At 42.1% G+C, this 21232-nt stretch overlaps 1 protein-coding gene across 1 annotated transcript in view; it reads right to left on the reverse strand.

Annotated features, from left to right (window-relative positions):
- Window positions 1-3418: 3418 nt before the first annotated feature.
- Window positions 3419-21232, reverse strand: part of LOC111963375 (leucine-rich repeat and immunoglobulin-like domain-containing nogo receptor-interacting protein 2) — a 32282-nt gene continuing 14468 nt past the window's right edge. The window contains exon 2 of the mRNA XM_023986772.2: window positions 3419-6652. Within this exon, the coding sequence (XP_023842540.1) occupies window positions 4746-6581 (1836 nt within the window). The 5' untranslated portion in view covers window positions 6582-6652 and the 3' untranslated portion in view covers window positions 3419-4745. The remainder of the gene's footprint in view (window positions 6653-21232) is intronic.

Consider the following 21232-nt stretch of genomic DNA (forward strand, 5'->3'; position numbering starts at 1 on the left):
ATCTTACTGACACTTGCCACAAGCCTTGTTTTAATGGGGAATTGCACAGGGAAGCAGTGAGGTTTGTGATCTAGACCCTTTGTGGGGTTAAGCAGGAAGCTCAAGCTAATGGTGTGCTTGGGGCCTCATTCTAAGTAGAGCTGAGGACGTAATTCTGCCAGGCTGCGTGCTATTAAACCAGTTGAATGATAGGACAGATAAAAGATTTCCGCCTAACTAGACATAACCAAACATAATTATTTTTTATGATTTCTTTCGTATTCAACAAAAGTGGGACAATAGCTAGGTCTTGAAATGACTGAAAGGCTTTCTAAATACAGTACAAGTCAAAAGCTTGGACACACCTAATCATTCAAGGGTTTTTCTTTATTTTCTACTATTTTTGCTAATAATAGTGAAGATATCAAAACTATGAAAAAACACATATGGAATCATGTAGTAACCAACAAAGTGTTAACAAATCAAATCAAAATATATTTTATATTTTAAATTCTTCAAAGTAGCCATGCTTTGCCTTGATGACAGCTTTGCACACTCTTGGCATTCTCAACCAGCTTCACATGGAATGCTTTTCCAACAGTTCCCACATATGCTGAGCACTTGTTGAATCCTTTTCCTTCACTGCGGTCAAACTCATCCCAAACCATCTCAATTCGGTTGAGGTTGGGTGATTATGGAGGCCAAGTCATCTGATGCAGCATTCCATCACTCTCTATGGTCAAATAGCCCTTACACAGCCTGGAGGTGTGTTTTGGGTCATTGTCTTGTTGAGAAACAAATGATAGTCCCACTAAGTGCAAACCAGATGGGATGGCGTATTGCTGCAGAATGCTGTGGTAGCCAAGTGTACCTTGAATTCTAAATAAATCACAGATTGTGTCACCAGCAAAGCACCCCCACACCTCCTCCTCCATGCTTCACGGTGGGAACCACACATGCAGAGATCATCCATTCACCTACTCTGTGTCTCACAAAGACACAACGGTTGGAACCAAAAATCTCACATTTGGACTCATCAGATCAAAGGACAGATTTCCACCAGTCTAATGTTCATTGCTCATGTTTCTTGGCCCAAGCAAGTCACGTCTTCTTATTGGTGTCCTTTAGTAGTGATTTCTTTGCAGCAATTCAACCCTGAAGGCCTGATTTACACAGTCTCCTCTGACCAGTTGATGTTGAGATGTGTCTGTTCCTTAAACTCTGTGAAGCATTTATTTGTGGCTGGTAACTCTAATGAACTTATCCTCTGCAAAGGAGGTAACTCTGGGTCTTCCTTTCCTGTGGCGGTCCTCATGAGAGCCAGTTTCATCATAGCACTTGATGGTTTTTGCAACTGCACTTGAAGAAACTTTCAAAGTCTTGGAAATTTCCAGATTGACTGACCTTCATGTCTTAAAGTAATGATGGACTGTCGTTTGTCTTTGTTATTTGAGCTGTTCTTGCCATAATATGGACTTGGTCTTTTACCAAGTAGGACTATCTTCTGTATTCCACCCCTACCTTGTTACAGCACAACTGATTGGCTCAAACACATTAAGAAGGAAAGAAATTCCACAAATTAACTTTTAACAAGACATAACTGTTAATTGAAATTCATTCCAGGTGACTACCTCATGAAGCTGGTTGAGAGAATGCCAAGAGTGTGCAAAGCTGTCATCAATGCAAAGGGTGGCTACTTTGAAGAATCTAAAATCAACAATTTTTTGGTTACTACATGTATTATTTCATAGTGTTGATGTCTTCACTATTATTCTACAATGTAGAAAATAGTAAAAAATAAAGAAAAACACTTAAATGAGTAGGTGTGTCCAAACTTTTGACAAGTACTGTATAGTAACAATGAAATTATAAAACACTTACTATAAGATTTCAGATTTCTTACAACTGTAAATAAATAAATACATAGTGACAGTACAATTAACCAATATTGGCACTATTTGAGGGGCACAGAGACACCATTCAAATGTGTGCAGACTCATTACAACTTCAGCTTTAAGGACTAAGTGATTTCTTTCGTCTATGATCAAGAGAAAGTGGTATTGTTTCAATGAAATCATTTAGTATTTTTTCATGTTGAGAGCTCTTAACCCGGTTGAGAATATCACAGTGAGATGAAACCACAATGGCTGGATCCGCTAGACTGTTACCGTTCATATGCCGTCTCACAGGCTGGCCTCACTCGGTCTTTACTAGTTATCACAGTCATAAACCCCGCAGATTATTATTTTTTTTTTTTTTATCTTCTTAAAATGTGATTTTAAACCTAACCTTAACCACACTGCCTACCCCAAACCTTAAATTAAGACCAAAAAGCAACAAAAACTAAAATCATGAATTCTTTCAACACGTCACTCCCTACGCAAATGTAGGCTGTGAAACCTGACACTTTCCATACAGCTCCAGTAGGAGAGTGAAAGGGGAGAGCAGACAGATGAGGCTTTCTGGCATTATAAGGCACAGGACCCTACAGCATTCACGGTGCGCTTTCGTACACACAAATGTCAGTCAGAACCGGTCCAGAAGCGCTCAAAATCTAAGAGGTTAATTAACAGAATGGATGCCATTAGTGTTGTAGGTGATATTATTTGGTCTGTCTCTTTATAAAAAAGCTTTAAGAAGTGGTTTTGAATGTTTCCCTGCATTATTTTCTATTTAATTTCACTGCAGGCACAATATGCTCGCTATAATCCATGTAGACACCAAGTTTAATCACAGGCATAAAATAAAGCTAATAACAATGTTTCCTCCCCAGATAGCAAAGCACGCTTAGCACCAATCATTAAAGCACTGATTACCAAATCCTCTTCATCTAGAGAAATGGCCTACGGAAATTAGAGTAATATTATCCATGTGGTATTTCTTTCTCCCCATTGTTTACTGGAGCCCTCTTTCTTTCCCAAGTTGTGGAGAAACCACTGTAACAAAAGTGATAAAAGCCCATCGGTGGGACTTTGATCTTGTCTTCTTGAATATTCCCTGTGTGCCGACTCCAAAGATAGAACTACTTTTAACCATTAACGTGTTAGCATCAAGTGCACCCTTCACAGATCTCTGTAAAGAGAAGTGTGCTGAATGAAGACATCAGGAGCAGCTACATTTATCAGATTTTCAGGAGAGATTCAGGCTCGTCGGGTATAGTAGGTGTGGTTTAAGAAGAGTTGAATTAAACATCTGGTGGGAAATGAAAATATTCCCGTTTGTCACCTTTCCTTGGCCTGCGTCATAGGCTACAACCAATCTATATCCTTGCTACAACACACCATGTTTGTTTCTAGTTCACATTTTTCTAAGGAGTCTGCATATCTGTGGTTTGCTATTACAAATGTTTGAGACATCAAGTAAAATTGTAAAAACTTAAGTAAAAAGTACTGATATGACATTGGAAATTACCACATAAAGCTGTATGATTACGATTTATTTCCGTTGAAAATATACCCATAAATTTATCATATGAAAACATTTATACAACCTTTAACATTGTATCACACATGTTGACACGCACATCCCTGCATTTACAAAGAGTTGCCCTTAATACATCCTTTAATATATATATATATTTTTTACAGTTAAAACATTTAAACAAAAACACCACAACTTTCAAATGTCATCAATTAAATACCCAGAAACCCCTTTTAGCCCATGGGAGGCATCAGGACATGCCAGCTTGAAGCATTGGGATAAAGAAATTAAGAGGGGATACAATACAACCCATAACTCAACGGGGCTGAGATTTGTCCTGTTCCAAGGGGGACATTGGTCAGTAAATCTTTACTATTGTGTCTAGTCTAGTCACTGACCATTTTTTTATGTTACATCAGGAGAATTTGCTGACAGGAAAATCTGCCATTGATTTATAAGGTAATAAAAGGGGATTTAACATACAAATTTTATCACCTGTGGTCTTTTTCCAAGCAATAACCAACATTTTCAGCTGCTACTATTTCTTCAGCAAGAAGTTGTCTTGTGTTTTTCTAGTGATTTGAGCTGAAATCCCACTTAAAGTTGTAAATATCGTGTGTATAAATGTTCCTTGAGTTGAAGGTTGATTTGCTAAAATCCCTCTATACCTATCTTGAGGTGGTACAAAGGGAAACAATGACCTAGTTGAAAATATATGCAACAGGTCTCTTGGATAATGTTTGGAGGGATTTGCATGTGCATACAAACATACGTTATTTTACTGAACAGTGACAATACTGTTGTTACAATGAATTAACAAATACAAAGGCAGGTCAAACAACTTTGGACCCTATTATCCTTGATGATTACCCTGTCACACAACAAAGGCAGTACACATACACGCACGCGCACACTCACACCTGCAGCTCAGATGGGTATTAGACACAATTTACTCCACTGTCATCTCAACTTCTCCCGTCATTCCAAGAGACTTCCTTTCTCACCTTGGTGTCACGCGAGTCCACAACATCATTAGTCATTACATCACCAACTAGCACATGCCCAGCGGTGTATCACTGCATCACTGTCATATTGATATGTGGATTATATAGTATTATATCCAGTGTATTGTATGATTACATCATTTTATATAAACACGTCCACAGTATCATTGATAACTTTTCTATCAACATGTCCACTGAATCACTAGATCATCTTCATATCAACACCACTACATCGGTACATCACAACCATTTTCACGACTCCACTGTATCAAAGAAATATTTGCAAATGAGATGCACTGTATTTTGTTTGTTACTATCATATGAGTTGGTCCGTTTGTTAAATTAAATCATTTTCATGTTGACTCGTCTGGGCCCGCTTGTCTCAGTTGCCTCCGCTGCTGTCCCGTTCGATTTGCGGGGAACGTACTCCATGTCAAAGTTGCTCTTGTGCCTTCCCTTCCCACGACTCCATGCAAACAGGAGGAGGAAACAGAATATGACCACGCCCAGGAAGGACAGGCAGCCCATTGCTGTGGAGATGATGATGGTCTTCAGGTCTATGGGGTTTGTCATATTGTACAGGACGGTCCCGTTGGCCCAGGTCCCGTTGGAGTCCGCCAGGAGTCCAATCTTGTTGGCGTAGAGCGATGTGTCGCTGATACCCAGGCTCTTAACCGCCAGCGAGGCCGACAGGCTGGCGTTGCCCGCCGCATTGCTGGCCACACACAGGTACACGCCGCTATCGTGCAGCTCTGCAGCCTTGATCTCCAGGGTGCCGTCGGTATGGACCGTCACTCTACCGGTGCTTTTCACTGTGACATACTGTCTGTGTGGCGTCACCCAGGCCATGGAGGGCCGAGGAGCCCCGTCTGCAATGCAGTTGAGCCGAACAGGCTTCCCCTCATCTGCCAGCAGCAGCTGGGTGGTGTTGGGCCCAATCCGGGGCTTGGTGCAGATCACGTACCGTGTCACCAGCGGCTCCTTGAGGTCCAGCAGGGGTTTCCCACGGAGGCGCTCAGGGGCACTGCACTCGGGCTGGGGGTCAGGGAGCTGCAGAAAGGGTGGCTTCCGGCCACTCAGCAGCCATAGGAGCCGGCAGTCGCACACCAGTGGGTTCCCCCCCATGAGCAGCGTCTGCAGGCTGTCAGGGGACTTGAACACAGCTCGCTCCACTGAGTCCAGCTGGTTGTGGGACACGTCCAACATATGTAGTGCTGGGAGGCCCAGGAAGGCCAGGGGTTCAATGTAAACCAGTTGAGCTCCTCGCAGGTGCAACTCCTGCAGTCGCGGAAGCTGGTCTAGCACCCCTTGCTGGATGTGCTGGATGTGGCAGAAGGACAGGTTGAGGTGCGTGAGGTAGGGCAGGTTGCGTAGAGCATGGCCGGGGAAGGACGACAAGTTGGTATTGGTGACAGAGAGCGTGGTGAGGTTGAGGCTATGTAGTGACAGAGCGGGTAAGACTTCCAACCAGGGCCAGTAGTCGATCTCCAGGTGGCGAAGACGGGGAAGTCTCTTGAAGGAATAGGGCTTCAGGGTGCCGATGCCCAAGTGGCGCAGGCGGAGCTCCACCAGGCTGTGCAGGTGCCCCAGGGCATCGGTGGGCACCACAGTCAGGTTGCAGCGCTCCAGGGTGAGGCTCTGTAGGCCCAGCAGGCCCGTGAAGGCCCTCTGGGAGATGAACACCAGCTCATTGTCGCCTACCTCCAGGGACACCAGCCTCCGAAGGTCCTGGAAGCCATGGTCCAGCAGCACCACCAGCCTGTTGTGGCTGAGGTCCAGACTTGTGAGGTTGGCCAGGCCGGAGAGCACGCCGGCAGGGACCAGCTGGAGGAGGTTGCTGTGGAAGTTCAGCGAGCGCAGGGAGAGCTGAAATTTGAAGGAGCCCGGTTCGACCACGCCAATCAGGTTATCGCTGAGGTCCAGATCCTCCAGTTGTAGGAAGGAGGAGAAGTTGTCTGGGGTGATGCTCCGCAGCTTGTTCTTGCTCAGGTCCAGAAGCCGGGTCTCGATGGGGATGCCCTCAGGGATGGTGGGCAGGCGCTTGCGATGGCAGCTGACTGACTTGGTCTGGGCGGAGCAATCGCAGCGGGCGGGGCAGCCCATGGCGCAGCTAGCCAGCAGTAGCAGCAGAGCCCCATCCAGAAGAGGGTGGCAGTGGTACAGGGTGAAGCGCCGCATAACTTTTACCCACGCTGCCCTCTGATACGACACAGCTTCGTATCCTTGCAGACCACCATCACTGTATAGCCCTGCAACACAAACACAGGGAGGAGTGCATTAGAATACCTACCATGAATTATCCTGCAAAATAGCACTGTTTGTTATACAAAGCTTTACTGCCAACAAAGCTTTGCCCTGATGCTATTTTTCCCCCACCATGCATCACTCTGTTGTCCATTTCTTGCTCTCTCTCCGTCCTTTCTCACCCTTTCTTTCCTATTACACTATCAACACTTTTCTTCTTTTATCAGCAGTATTCTTTTCCGCCAAAAGGAAGTATACTGAAATTTAAATCTAATCAAACTTAATTTAAAGTGAATTAAAACACCAATACACTTTACGGAAAATGGGCAATAACATTGAGCTGCAACAGAGTGGGACAGCTTATGCAAAATACAAATACTAATCAATGTGTAAGCAAAAGGTTGAAGGGTATCTAGTGTGTTAAAAAACAAGGAGCAAGTTGTTCTAAGGCTTGTGGCCAAGACTGACCCTGGTCACATCATAAAGACTAGGCAGAAACCCTATTGGACGCAAGGAGGTGGGAGACGGGAGTTGACCCAGGGGCAATTCTGTTCCCCCAGGAGCCGCACTTTAAATGGAGAAGGATGGGAAAACCCCTCCTATAGACAACAGGTTGTTGGCATAGCAGATGGTCTGAGATGTTTACCTGAATGCATCTGTTTTGTATTCTGTTAACCTTGCCTATTATGGATCATACTCTGACTATTTTTTCCTGTTACACATTTTTTTAAAGAATAAAGCATAGGCTACAGTAAGGGAAAAAACTATTTGATCCCCTGCTGATTTTGTACGTTTGACCACTGACAAAGAAATGATCAGTCTATAATTTGAATGGTAGGTTTATTGAACAGTGAGAGACAGAATAAAAAAAACACATGTCAAAAATCTTATAAATTGATTTGCATTTTAATGAGGGAAATAAGTATTTGACCCCTCTGCAAAACATGACTTAGTACTTGGTGGCAAAACCCTTGTTGGCAATCACAGAGGTCAGATGTTTCTTGTAGTTGGCCACCAGGTTTGCAGGGGATCAAATACTTTTTTCACTCACTGTATATAGCAAAACACTGTAACGCAGTTTAGGATTGGTAGCAGCACACATTGTCAAATCATTGTAAACAAGCACAAAACACTGCAGAGGTGAGCAGTTGGTAAGCATAAATACAGATATATGTGTATATGCTGCTGCTGAGGTGGGTAACAATTACTAAATAGATGGGCCGAGTACATACATACACACGTCATACACACACACACAAACACACACAGCACTCACCCCGACTCTGAATAGCTGCACTCTGGTGTCTTCCCTCCCATCCTTCTCCCTTTTCCACCCTATATATCTGCTGCTGCTTCTCTACTGTTCTCTCATCTTCTGGTCCTAATTTTTCACACCCCTTCCTCACTCCTTTTTTCTCTTTCTCTCTCTCGTCGTCATTGCCTGGGAGAAGCCCCATACTCTCCATTTTCCATTCCCCGCAGGCTGTGTTTTATCGATCGTGACACAGATCAGATGCCAGGAATGTATCCTTTTAACAAAGAGCAGGCCATTGCCATAGCAACCACAAACCCTCCCTCCCATCCGCTCTATGTGGTCTGCCAATCAGATTAATGAAAAAAAAGAGGACTCGTTTTTTAATATTCTCAAGGTCTGCACAAAACATGCATTGAATATATTTAAAATCTCTGCTTCATTAACACGCAAGCGTCGAGTTTACAGTGTCTCGAAACTGTCAGCCTGCCTGGTTATTTGTCGAGCTGTCTGATTGCCTATCCCTCTGCTGGTCTCTGGGTATCTATCTACCTTCAATCTGTCTGGGTCTTCTTATTGGTCTGCCTTTACCTATCGGGTACTTGTCTGTCTGTCTCTCTTCAGACTGTGTATGTGTGTGTGTCTGTGTGCCAATTAGTATTTCCGACAATCTGTCAGTGAGTCTAAGTCTGTCTCTGGATCTGTCCATCTACCTGTCTCTATCAGTCTATCAAGTTACCGGTCTATACGTCTCACTGCTGGTGTATCTGTTGGTCTGTACAGAATGTCTTGTCAATTAGTCAGTCTTCTAACAGGATGCCAGTGTGCTTGGTCTGGTCTGGCACATCCTGACTCCCTTGGAGCTGTGCCATACTTTTAGAGCCCTTTGGACCACCAGACTTGTTGGACAGTGGAAAACATACCTGAGAAGGCTGGGTTAGAAGAGAAGGGTAAGGAGTCATTCAGTAGGGCAGACCCACAGGGTATAGAGCTTTTTTGGATTATGTTTAGAATTGGATTCGAGACGCAGTGAAACTGTAGAAAATCTGACAGGCAAATGAGAGCCTAGGGGAGACGCATGAGTCACGGTGAGAGAGAGAGAGAGAGAGAGAGAGAGAGAGAGAGAGAGAGAGAGAGAGAGAGAGAGAGAGAGATGCAGACAAAGATAACAGGAAATATGTTTTAAAAAATGGAGGCAGAGCTAAGCCTGTGGTAGATTGGATGAAAGCTTAATTTGCTTGCTGAGTTCATTGGAGTTTTATAATGTGATTCATTCCAGCAACACAAGTGTAAAGAATTTAATAAGAACCTGCAGATACTTCTAGACTCTGAATTATATATATATACAGTGGGGCAAAAAAGTATTTAGTCAGCCACCAATTGTGCAAGTTCTCCCACTTAAAAAGATGAGAGAGGCCTGTAATTTTCATCATAGGTACACTTCAACTATGACAGACAAAATGAGAAAAGAAATTCCAGAAAATCACATTGTAGGATTTTTTATGAATTTATTTGCAAATTATGGTGGAAAATAAGTATATCACCATACAAACAAGCAAGATTTCTGGCTCTCACAGAACCTGTAACTTCTTCTTTTAAGAGGCTCCTCTGTCCTCCACTCGTTACATGTATTAAATGGCACCTGTTTGAACTTGTATCAGTTTAAAAGACACCGGTCACACCTCAAACAGTCACACTCAAAACTCCACTATGGCCAAGACCAAAGAGCTGTCAAAGGACACAGAAACAAAATGTGTAGCCTGCACCAGGCTGGGAAGACTGAATCTGCAATAGGTAAGCAGCTTGGTTGGAAGAAATAACGTGTGGGAGCAATTATTAGGAAATGAAAGAAAGACATACAAGACCACTGATAAATCTCCCTCTATCTGGGGCTCCACGCAAGATCTCACCCCGTGGTCAAAATGATCACAAGAACGGTGAGCAAAAATCCCAGAACACACGGGGGGACCTAGTGAATTGACCGCAGAGAGCTGGGACCAAGTAACAAAGCCTATCATCAGCAAGAGTCATGAAGATGAAACGTGGCTGGGTCTTTCAGCTGACAATGATCCCAAACACGAAGAAGGAGTGGCTTCGTAAGAAGCATTTCAAGGTCCTGAGAGTGGCCTAGCCAGTCTCCAGATCTCAACCTCAAGAAAATCTTTGGAGGGAGTTGAAAGTCCGGTTGCCCAGCAAACAGCCCCAAAACATCACTGCTCTAGAGGAGATTTGCATGGAGAATGGCCAAAATACCAGCAACAGTGTGTGAAAACCTTGTGAAGACTTACAGAAAACGGTTGACCTCTGTCATTGCCAACAAAGGGTATATAACAAAGTATTGAGATAAACTTTGTTATTGACCAAATACTTATTTTCCACCATAATTTTGCAAATAAATTATTAAAATCCTACAATGTGATTTTCTGGATATTTTTTTCTCATTTTGGCTGTCATAGTTGAAGTGTACCTATGATTGAAATTACAGGCCTCTCTCATCTTTTTAAGTGGGAGAACTTGCACAATTGGTGGCTGACTAAATACTTTTTTGCCCCACTGTAATACTACACACACACAAAAGTATGTGGACACCCCCTTCAAATTGAGGATTTGGCTATCATAGCCAAAACCCGTTGCTGACAGGTGTTATTTAACATCGAGCCACACAGTCATGCAATTCTCTATAGACAAACATTGGCAGCTAGAATGGCCTTACTGAAGAGCTCATGGGACTCTTTCAACGTGCGGCACTGTCATAGGATGCCACCTTTCCAACAAGTCAGTTCATCAAATTTCTGCCCTGCTAGAGCTGCCCCGGTCAACTGTAAGTGCTGTTATTGTGAAGTTGAAACATCTAGGAGAAACAACGGCTCAACCGCGAAGTAGTAGGCCACACAAGCTAACAGAACGGCACCGCCGAGTGTTGAAGTACGTAAAAATCATCTGTCCTCGGTTGCAAAATTCACTAACGACTTCCAAACTGACTCTGAAAGCAACGTCAGCACAATAACTGTTCATCGTGAGATTCATGAAATGGGTTTCCATGGCTGAGCAGATTACCATGCGCAATGCCAAGCATCAGCTGGAGTAGTGTAACGCTTGCCACCATTGGACTCTGTAGCAGTGGAAACACCTTCCCTGGAGTGATGAATCACGCTTTTTCATGGTTCGGGCTAGGCCCCCTAGTTCCAGTGAAGGGAAATCTTAATGCTACAGCATACAATGACATTCTATTCTGTGCTTCCAATTTTGAGTTAACAGTTTGGGGAAGGCCCTTTCCTGTTTCAGTATGACAATGCCCCAGTGCACAAAGCGAGGTCCATGCAGAAATGGTTTGTCGAGATTGGTGTGGAAGAACTTGACTGGCCTGCACAGATCCCTGACCTCAACCCCAATGAACACCTTTGGGATGAATTGGAACGCCGACTGCGAGCCAGACCTAATTGCCATACATCAATGTCCGACCACATTAATGCTCGTGGCTGAATGGAAGCAAGTCCCCACCGCAATGTTCCAACATCTAGTTGAAAGCCTTCCCAGAAGAGTAGTGGCTGTTATAGCAGCAAATTGGCTATCTTCAAATAATAGATAATAAACATATCAAAAATGTAAAATTAAACTACCGGTCAAAAGTTTTAGAACACCTAGTCATTCAAGGTTTTTTCTTTTATATTTACTATTTTCTACATTGTATACTAATAGTGAAGACATCAAAACTATGAAATAAATAACACATATGGAATCATGTATTCATCATGTATGTATAACAAATAATCACTATTATTTGTTTCAATGTTCATACAAGCAGTATACGACATACTCTCAGAACTTCATCTCCATTTTCTGTAGTCAACAATCCATATTCACTCAATTCCAGATCAGTTACATGACCAGCCAATTAGTGTTTTGTTTTTTCCTGACACAAGTGCACAATGCATGATAGCACAGGGAGACCCAATTAGTTCATTAGAATGAATGTTCACCAGCCATGCTTAATTATTGATTTAGAAGTAATTATTTTGCAGATTATTATTAATTTTATTGATGTGCCTGGGACTTGCTGGAGGGTATTTATTAGACCCATGTTCTGCCTTGCGTGATGTAGCTACAGTTCTGGCCTCAAAGATATGCAGCAATGTGGTATCATCATACACAGTGTGGCGACTTCCTGCTTACAATAGTACAATTTAAATCTGATAAGACTGACACGGTTAGCTCTTCCCATTTTGGACATGCCTCAAGAGAGGGTGCAAATCTGGAAAAGCCAATAGCAACCATCTTGGCAGATTTGAAGTTTGTTCTTGTTGCTCATCCCATTCAGTGGTGGAAAAAGTAAAAGTAAAGATACCTTAATAGAAAATGACTCAAGTAAAAGGTTAAGTCACCCAGTAAAATCCAACTTGAGTAAAAGTCTAAAAGTACTTGGCATTAAATATACTTACATATCAAAAGTTAAAGTAAAAGTATAAATAATTTCAAATTCCTTATATTAAGCAAACTAGACGGCACCATTTTCTTGTTCTTGTTTTTGTTTAATTTACAGGGACACGCTCCAACACTCAGACATAATTTACAAACAAAGCATGTGTTTAGTGAGTCCGCCAGTAGGGATGACCAGGATGTTCTCTTGATAAGTATGTGAATTGGACCATTTTCCGGTCCTGCTAAGCATTCCAAATGTAACGAGTACTTTTGGGTTTCAGGGAAAATGTATGGAGTAAAAAGTACATCATTTTCTTTAGGAATGTAGTGAAATAAAAATATATATAGTTAAGTAAAGATACCCCCCAAAAAACTACTTAATTAGTACTTTCAAGTATTTTTACTTAATTACTTTACGCCACTGATCCCATGAATGATGTCATATCGCTAAGTCTATCTTTGACTCAGTAAAACGGAGCTCCAATATATAGCTCTAGTCTCAACTGTCGCTATGAACAGCTTTCCTATTTGGTTACCCCTGGCTTTAGCTATAATATTTTTAAATAAAATATATTTGCCGTAAACAATTATTGTGGCCATGTACTGCAGAGCACACAATATTTATACAACAGTACTGTCTCTTAATGTTAAATTAAGCCCAATGGTTCCATTTAGTTAATTTCCTACTATAATAGTGGCATGTATAATGAGATTATTGCACATGAGTGAGTTCACATGTATGCATTTTAGCGCAGCGACGTGAGCACAACCCATAACATGTTCTGCATGATAACACACATTTGCCTGGCTGACTTGGAGTGAGACATCATTGGGCTAGACATAATAATTGCTCGACATAATATTTTGTATTCACCTACTGTAGAATAGATTAAACAGATGTGTGTGCAGAATAACTGCACATGTTTACTTACCAATTACTGAGTACTTAGATAGGTCGTTTAACTGTTTAGAAGACTGGAAGTTATTGTCCATGCATTATACACGGAGTATACAAAACATTTCCATGTGATACACTAACCAGGTGAATGCAGGTGAAAGCTATGATCGCTTATTGATGTCACTTGGTAAATCCACTTTAATCAGTGTAGATGAGGGGAGGAGACAGGTTAAAGAAGGATTTTTAAGCCTTGAGCCAATTGAAACATGGATTGTGTATATGTACAATTCATTCAATTCATTTATACAGTTCTATATATATACCAACTGTATGTATGTGTGTATATATATACACTGCTCAAAAAAATAAAGGGAACACTAAAATAACACATCCTAGATCTGAATGAATGAAATACTCTTATTAAATACTTTTTTCTTTACATAGTTGAATGTGCTGACAACAAAATCACACAAAAATTATCAATGGAAATCAAATTTATCAACCCATGGAGGTCTGGATTTGGAGTCACACTCAAAATTAAAGTGGAAAACCACACTACAGGCTGATCCAACTTTGATGTAATGTCCTCAAAACAATCAAAATGAGGCTCAGTAGTGTGTGTGCCTCCACGTGCCTGTATGACCTCCTACAGACGCCTGGGCAATATGCTCCTGATGAGGTGGCGGATGGTCTCCTGAGGGATCTCCTCCCAGACTGGACTAAAGCATCCGCCAACTCCTGGACAGTCTGTGGTGCAACGTGGCGTTGGTGGATGGAGGCGAGACATGATGTCCCAGTGTGCTCAATTGGATTCAGGTCTGGGGAACGGGCGGCCAGTCCATAGCATCAATGCCTTCCTCTTGCTGGAACTGCTGACACACTCCAGCCACATGAGGTCTAGCATTGTCTTGCATTAGGAGGAACCCAGGGCCAACCGCACCAGCATATGGTCTCACAAGGGGTCTGAGGATCTCATCTCGGTACCTAATGGCAGTCAGCTCCCTCTGGCGAGCACATGGAGGGCTGTGCGGCCCCCCAAAGAAATGCCACCCCACACCATGACTGACCCACCGCCAAACCGGTCATGCTGGAGGATGTTGCAGGCAGCAGAACGTTTCCACGGCGTCTCCAGACTCTGTCACGTCTGTCACATGTGCTCAGTGTGAACCTGCTTTCATCTGTGAAGAGCACAGGGCGCCAGTGGCGAATTTGCCAATCTTGGTGTCTCTGGCAAATGCCAAACGTCCTGCACGGTGTTGGGCTGTAAGCACAACCCCCCCTGTGGACGTCGGGCCCTCATACCACCCTCATGGAGTCTGTTTCTGACCGTTTGAGCAGACACATGCACATTTGTGGCCTGCTGGAGGTCATTTTGCAGGGCTCTGGCAGTGCTCCACCTGCTCCTCCTTGCAAAAAGGCGGAGGTAGCGGTCCTGCTGCTGGGTTGTTGCCCTCCTACGGCCTCTCCACGTCTCCTGATGTACTCGGCCTGTCTCCTGGTAGCGCCTCCATGCTCTGGACACTACGCTGACAGACACAGCAAACCTTCTTGCCACAGCTCGCATTGATGTGCCATCCTGGATGAGCTGCACTACCTGAGCCACTTGTGTGGGTTGTAGATTCCGTCTCATGCTACCACTAGAGTGAAAGCACCGCCAGCATTCAAAAGTGACCAAAACATCAGCCAGGAAGCATAGAACTGAGAAGTGGTCTGTGCGTCACACCTGCAGAACCACTCCTTTATTGGGGGTGTCTTGCTAATTGCCTATAATTTCCACATTTTGTCTATTCCATTTGCACAACAGCATGTGAAATTTATTGTCAATCAGTGTTGCTTCCTAAGTGGACAGTTTGATTTCACAGAAGTGTGATTGACTTGGAGTTACATTGTGTTGTTTAAGTGTTCCCTTTATTTTTTTGAGCAGTGTAATATACACCACACATACATACAGTTGGTATATATTATATATATTATTTTATACTATTACTAAATACATCACATACACATACACACACATATATATATATAGTCGGAAGTTTACATACACCTTAGCCAAATACATTTAAACTCAGTTTTTCACAATTCCTGACATTTAATCCTAGCCTAACATACATTAAGTTGACAGCTTGGAAAATTCCAGAAAATTATGTCATGGCTTTAGAAGCTTCTGATAGGCTAATTGACATCATTTGAGACAATTGGAGGTGTACCTGTGGATGTATTTCAACGCCTACCTTCAAACTCAGTGCCTCTTTTCTTGACATCATGGGAAAATCAAAAGAAATCAGCCAAGACCTCAGAAAAATAATTGTAGACCTCCACAAATCTGGTTCATCCTTGGGAGCAATTTCCAAATACCTGAAGGTACCGCGTTCATCTGTACAAACAATAGTATGCAAGTATAAATACCATGGGACCGCGCAGCCGTCATACCGCTCAGGAAGGAGAAGCGTTCTGTCTCCTAGAGATGAACGTACTGCGAAAAGTGCAAATCAATCCCAGAACAACAGAAAAGGACCTTGTGAAGATGCTGGAGGAAACAGGTACAAAAGTATCTATATCCACAGTAACACGAGTCCTATATCGACATAACCTGAAAGGCCGCTCAGCAAGGAAGACGCCACTGCTCCAAAACCGCCATAAAAAAGCCAGACTACGGTTTGCAACTGCACATGGGGACAAAGATCGTACTTTTTGGAGAAATGTCCTCTGGTCTGATGAAACAAAAATACAACTGTTTGGCCATAATGACCATCGATATGTTTGGAGGAAAAAGGGGGATGCTTGCAAGCCAAAGAACACCATCCCAACCGTGAAGCACAGGGGTGGCATCATCATGTTGTGTGGGTGCTTTTATGCAGGAGGGACTGGTGCACTTCACAAAATAGATGGCATTATGAGGAAGAACAATTATGTGGATATATTGAAGCAACGTCTCAAGACATCAGTCAGGAAGTTAAAGCTTGGTCGCAAATGGGTTTTTCAAATGGACAATGACCCCAAGCATACTTCCAAAGTTGTGGCAAAATGGCTTAAGGACAACAAAGTCAAGGTATTGGAGTGGCCATCACAAAGTCCTGACCTCAATCCCATAGAAAATGTGTGGGCAGAACTGAAAAGGTGTGTGCGAGCAAGGAGGCCTACAAACCTGACTCAGTTACACCAGCTCTGTCAGGAGGAATGGGCCAAAATTCCCCCAACTTATTGTGGGAAGCTTGTGGAAGGCTAACCACAACGTTTGACCCAAGTTAAACAATTTAAAAGCAATGCTACCAAATACTAATTTAGTGTATGTAAATTTCTGACCCACTGGGAATCGTGGATGAAAGAAATACAAACTGAAATAATCTTCTCTCTACTATTATCTGACATTTCCCATTCTTAAAAAAAGTGGTGATCCTAACTGACCTAAGACAGAGAATTTTTAACGGATTAAATGTCAGGAATTGTGAAAAACTGAGATTTAAATTTATTGGCAAAGGGAGTAAACTTCCGAATTTCAACTGTATTACAGTGGGGGAACAAGTATTGATACACTGCCGATGTTGCAGTTTTCCTACTTACAAAGCATGATAGAGGTCTGATTTTTATCATAGAGTAACATCTCAACTGTGAGAGACGGAATCTAAAACAAAAAATCCGAAATCACATTGTATGATTTTTAAGTAATTAGATTAGCATTTTATTGCATGACATAAGTATTGATACATCAAAAAGTAGAAACTTAATATTGGTACAGAATCCTGTTGTTTGCAATTACAGAGATCATACGTTTCCTGTAGTTCTTGACCAGTTTGACACACTGCAGCAGGGAATTTTGGCCGCACTCCTCATACAGACCTTCTCCAGACCTGTCAGTTTCGGGCTGTCGCTGGGCAATACGGGACTTCCAGCTCCCTCCAAAGATTTTCTATTGTGTTCAGAGTCTGGAGACTGGCTAGCCACTCCAGGACCTTGAGATACTTCTTACGTAGCCACTCCTATTAGTTGCCTGGCTTTGTGTTCGGGTCGTTGTCATGGCTGGAGACCGCCACGACCATCATCAATGCTCTTACATGAGGGAAGGAGGTTGTTGGCTAAGATCTCGCAATCATGGCCCATCCATCCTCCCCTTAATACGTGCAGTCGTCCTGTGCCCTTTGCAGAAAAGCATCCAAAGAATGCATGTTGTCACCTCATGCTTCACGGTTGGGATGGTGTTCTTGGGCTTGTACTCATCCTTCTTCTTCCTCAAACACGGCGGTGTGGAGTTTAGACCAAAAAGCTCTATTTTTGATCATCAGACCACATGACCTTCTCCATTCCTCCTCTGGATCATCCAGAATGGTCCATTGGCAAACTCAGACGGGCCTGGACATGCGCCTGCTGTAGCAGGGGGACCTTGTGTGCTGCTGCAGGATTTTAATCCATGACGCGTAGTGTGTTACTAATGGTTTTCTTTGGAGACTGTGGTCCCAGCTCTCTTCAGGTCATTGACCAGGTCCTGCCGTGTAGTTCTGGGCTGATCCCTCCACTTCCTCATGATCATTGATGCCCACGAGGTGAGATCTTGCATGGAGCCCAGACCGAGGGTGATTGACCACATCATCTTGAACTTCTTCTATTTTCTTCTATTTTCTAATAATTGCGCAACAGTTGTTGCCTTCTCACCAAGCTGCTTGCCTATTGTCATGTAGCCCACCAGCCTTGTGCAGGTCTACAATTTTATCCCTGATGTCCTTACACAGCTCTCTGGTCTTGGAATTGTGGAGAGTTGGAGTCTGTTTGATTGAGTGTGTGGACAGGTGTGTCTTTTATACAGGTAACGAGTTCAAACAGGTGCAGTTAATACAGGTAATGAGTGGAGAACAGGAGGCTTCTTAAAGAAACTAACAGATCTGTGAGAGCCGGAATTCTTACTGGTTGGTAGGTGATCAAATACTTATGTCATGCAATAAAATGCAAATGAATTACTTAAAAATCATACAATGTGATTTTCTGGATTTTTGTTTTAGATTCCGTCTCTCACAGTTGAAGTGTACCTATGATAAAAATTACAGACCTCTACATGCTTTGTAAGTAGGAAAATCGGCAAAATCGGCAGTGTATCAAATACTTGTTCTCCCCACTGTATATATATATATATATATCGGTACTTTGCTTGTGTACATATGAGACCACATTTCAGGCATAATGTAATTTTTGCTTCGGAAATTGCAAACATCAATTTAAATGTCCTGCAGAGTGCACAATCACGTAACTAAACAAAAATAAAAAACTATACTATGGAACAAAGATACATTTATATAAATAATGATAGTAAAAAGCTCTGGAGTACTTTAAATAAATTCTAGGCAAGAAAGAAAACTCGGCTCCATCTTTCATTGAGGCAGATGGCTTGTTCATAACAAAACCCTTTGATATTGCCAACCACTTTAATCACTTTTTTGTTGACAAGATTAGCAAACTTAGGTATGACATGCAGAAAACAAAATGTTCATATTCATGCATAATGAACCAAATAATGAAAGACAAGCACTGTAGTTTTGAGTTGCACAAAGTGGGTGTGGAAGAGGTGAATTTATTTTTGCTATCTATAAATAAGGACAAGCCACCTGGTACTGACAACCTGGATGGTAAATTGCTGAGGTTGGTAGCGGAATACATTGTGACTCCCGTTTGCCACATCTTCAATTTAAGCCTAGAAGACATGGGAGGCAAAGGTCTTTCCGGTACCCAAGAGCATGTTTGATGTGGACCCCAGGAAGAGAAGCTGATGCTTTTGTAGTGGCTAATGGGGATCCTAATAAATACCAAACGTCAACCCGGTTATCATAGCGGTGCTGAGATTTTACAGTTAATCTGTACGCTTCTGTGCTAATTAGTGCTTGTGCATTCGCAACAATTAAACAGCTCCTTTCTGCAACACTGGACCTGCCTGCTCTCAAGCATTGTGTTGTAGAACAATCAACTCAACAGCCTCTCTCTCTCCTACAGCCCTATAGATTATACAAGGTCTGTTGCAGGCGGCTTACAATGCCCCTAGTTTTTCTATTCAAAAACACAATGCAAATATTTGTCTGTTGTTGTTTTCGAGTGGATGGGTGAATAAGGGTTTTGAGCAAATTTCCTTAAAAGGGAACTTGATGCTCAAAAGCAAGCAATGCATTAAACAGACATAAGCATTGCAAAAGTGCTTAGGGATGCTTAGTCTACCAGCACATGTTGACATGGGGTATACTGTGACATAACCACCTGTATTACCTGATGCAAGTAATTATGTCATGCAGTAGATCATACAGGGAGCTTGCATGATAGTTTTGCTATTTGTATTCTCTCCAGAGAGCGATTACGATAATTATAAAATAAACCAGGCTGTGGTTGGAAAGATTGTGTTTTTTCTTAGGTTCCAGCAACAGGAAAATAAAACATTTTCCATGGCGTGTCGACTGGCATTACATTTTTCCCACCGATCTTGTCCGGATGTTCTGTTGAATGCCAGATTTATTTCCTTGTTTGTAAATCAAGTGTGACTTGAAGGACACTGTGTATTAGGTTTCGCTCTAATTTTAGTCTCAGAAGGTAGAACTCATCCATTTTTCATGGTGTATACCGCCACTGTTTCAGAGCCCACTTTCTTTCTAACCCACTTGAGGCTCTTAAAAAAGACTGTCACACCAAAAGTTTTTCCACCTTTCTATATAAAACACAGAGTATTGATTCATACACTGTTAACAGAGCTATGTAGCATGAAACAGCACTATAAAGGATGTAAAAGTCCTAACATGATGGTTAGCTTTTATGAATATTGCCATTTGCAGCCTGAAACAGCAGTGAAATGTGGTAATATTTTGCCTTCTTAAAGGCTTTGTGTCTGCAACTGTCAACATAAACTGACACAGAAAGATGACAGAAATGGACCATTTCAAAGGTTAAGTGTCAGCCTCTATCCAGAGGCTATAACAAATAAAACAACTATTTAAAGTGCACTCTCTCCTTGTTGTAAACATTTTATGGTTCCCACAAAGCTCTGGGGAAACATTTGTATATGCCCACGTGGAAGGATGTTGCAGTTATGTGGTGCCATATAAAATATTGATCCAAAATATTGACCACCCAAGTTCTGGGTTATGAGATTCAACAGTGGATTTCAGAGCAAATGAGAACAAGGGAAGCTTGCCGGAGCCGTAAAACAGTGGGAAATATGTCATGGCTTGTTCATCCAATATTCATTGTTCCAACTCCTCATCCGGGTTCCTTTTTTTTAATTACATTTTATTCATGTTACCATGCATCTGCAAAAAAGATAGCTCAGATGTGCGAGTGCCTTTCGAGTTTCCAACTCGTCATAAATGTAAAATGCCTGGCTGTGAATGTCTTGAGTGCAGTGATTCCACAAACCAAGTTATATGATCAAAATATGACTCTCTGATGGTGAATGTAGATTTAATGAATCTATGAATGAATAAATAATTACATCCATTAAATGCATTCTTCCATGTAGTCTATTTCGTTGTCACGAAGGCTTGAAAAGGCAATTCCAGCACGTCATTCATGTAAAATCCATGGATATTCATCTTTTGATCAAAATGTTGGATTGAGATTCATTGAAGTTCCAATGCAGCTGTTTTTATCTAAATATTAAATCATTTCTGGGTAACAATGAAGTACCTTACTGTGATTATTTTAAATCAAAATGGTCAAAAATAAACAAAAATAGCTTAGTAAAGCGCATGTCTGGGAGTGGTCTGAGTGGGGAGTGGAAAACTGAAAACTAGCTGTTATTGGCAGAAAGGTTTGGAACTCTCTTTCTTATTGGTCTATTAACTAATTTACCACCTGGCTATGTCACCAGGCAGGCCAAAACCGTCCTAACAAAACAGGCTGATATTTCAGGCGGTCTTTTCAAACAGCTCTAAGGGCATTATCATCATTTTCACAGTATTATTCCAAACTCATAGTGTGGAAATATGTATAAAAACACAGGAAAATCACATTTTTGACTGCACTGGGCCTTTCAAGCATCCATTTTCACCT

The sequence above is a fragment of the Salvelinus sp. IW2-2015 genome, linkage group LG4q.2 (genome assembly GCF_002910315.2).
Source record: "Salvelinus sp. IW2-2015 linkage group LG4q.2, ASM291031v2, whole genome shotgun sequence".
Taxonomy (NCBI): Eukaryota; Metazoa; Chordata; class Actinopteri; order Salmoniformes; family Salmonidae; genus Salvelinus; species Salvelinus sp. IW2-2015.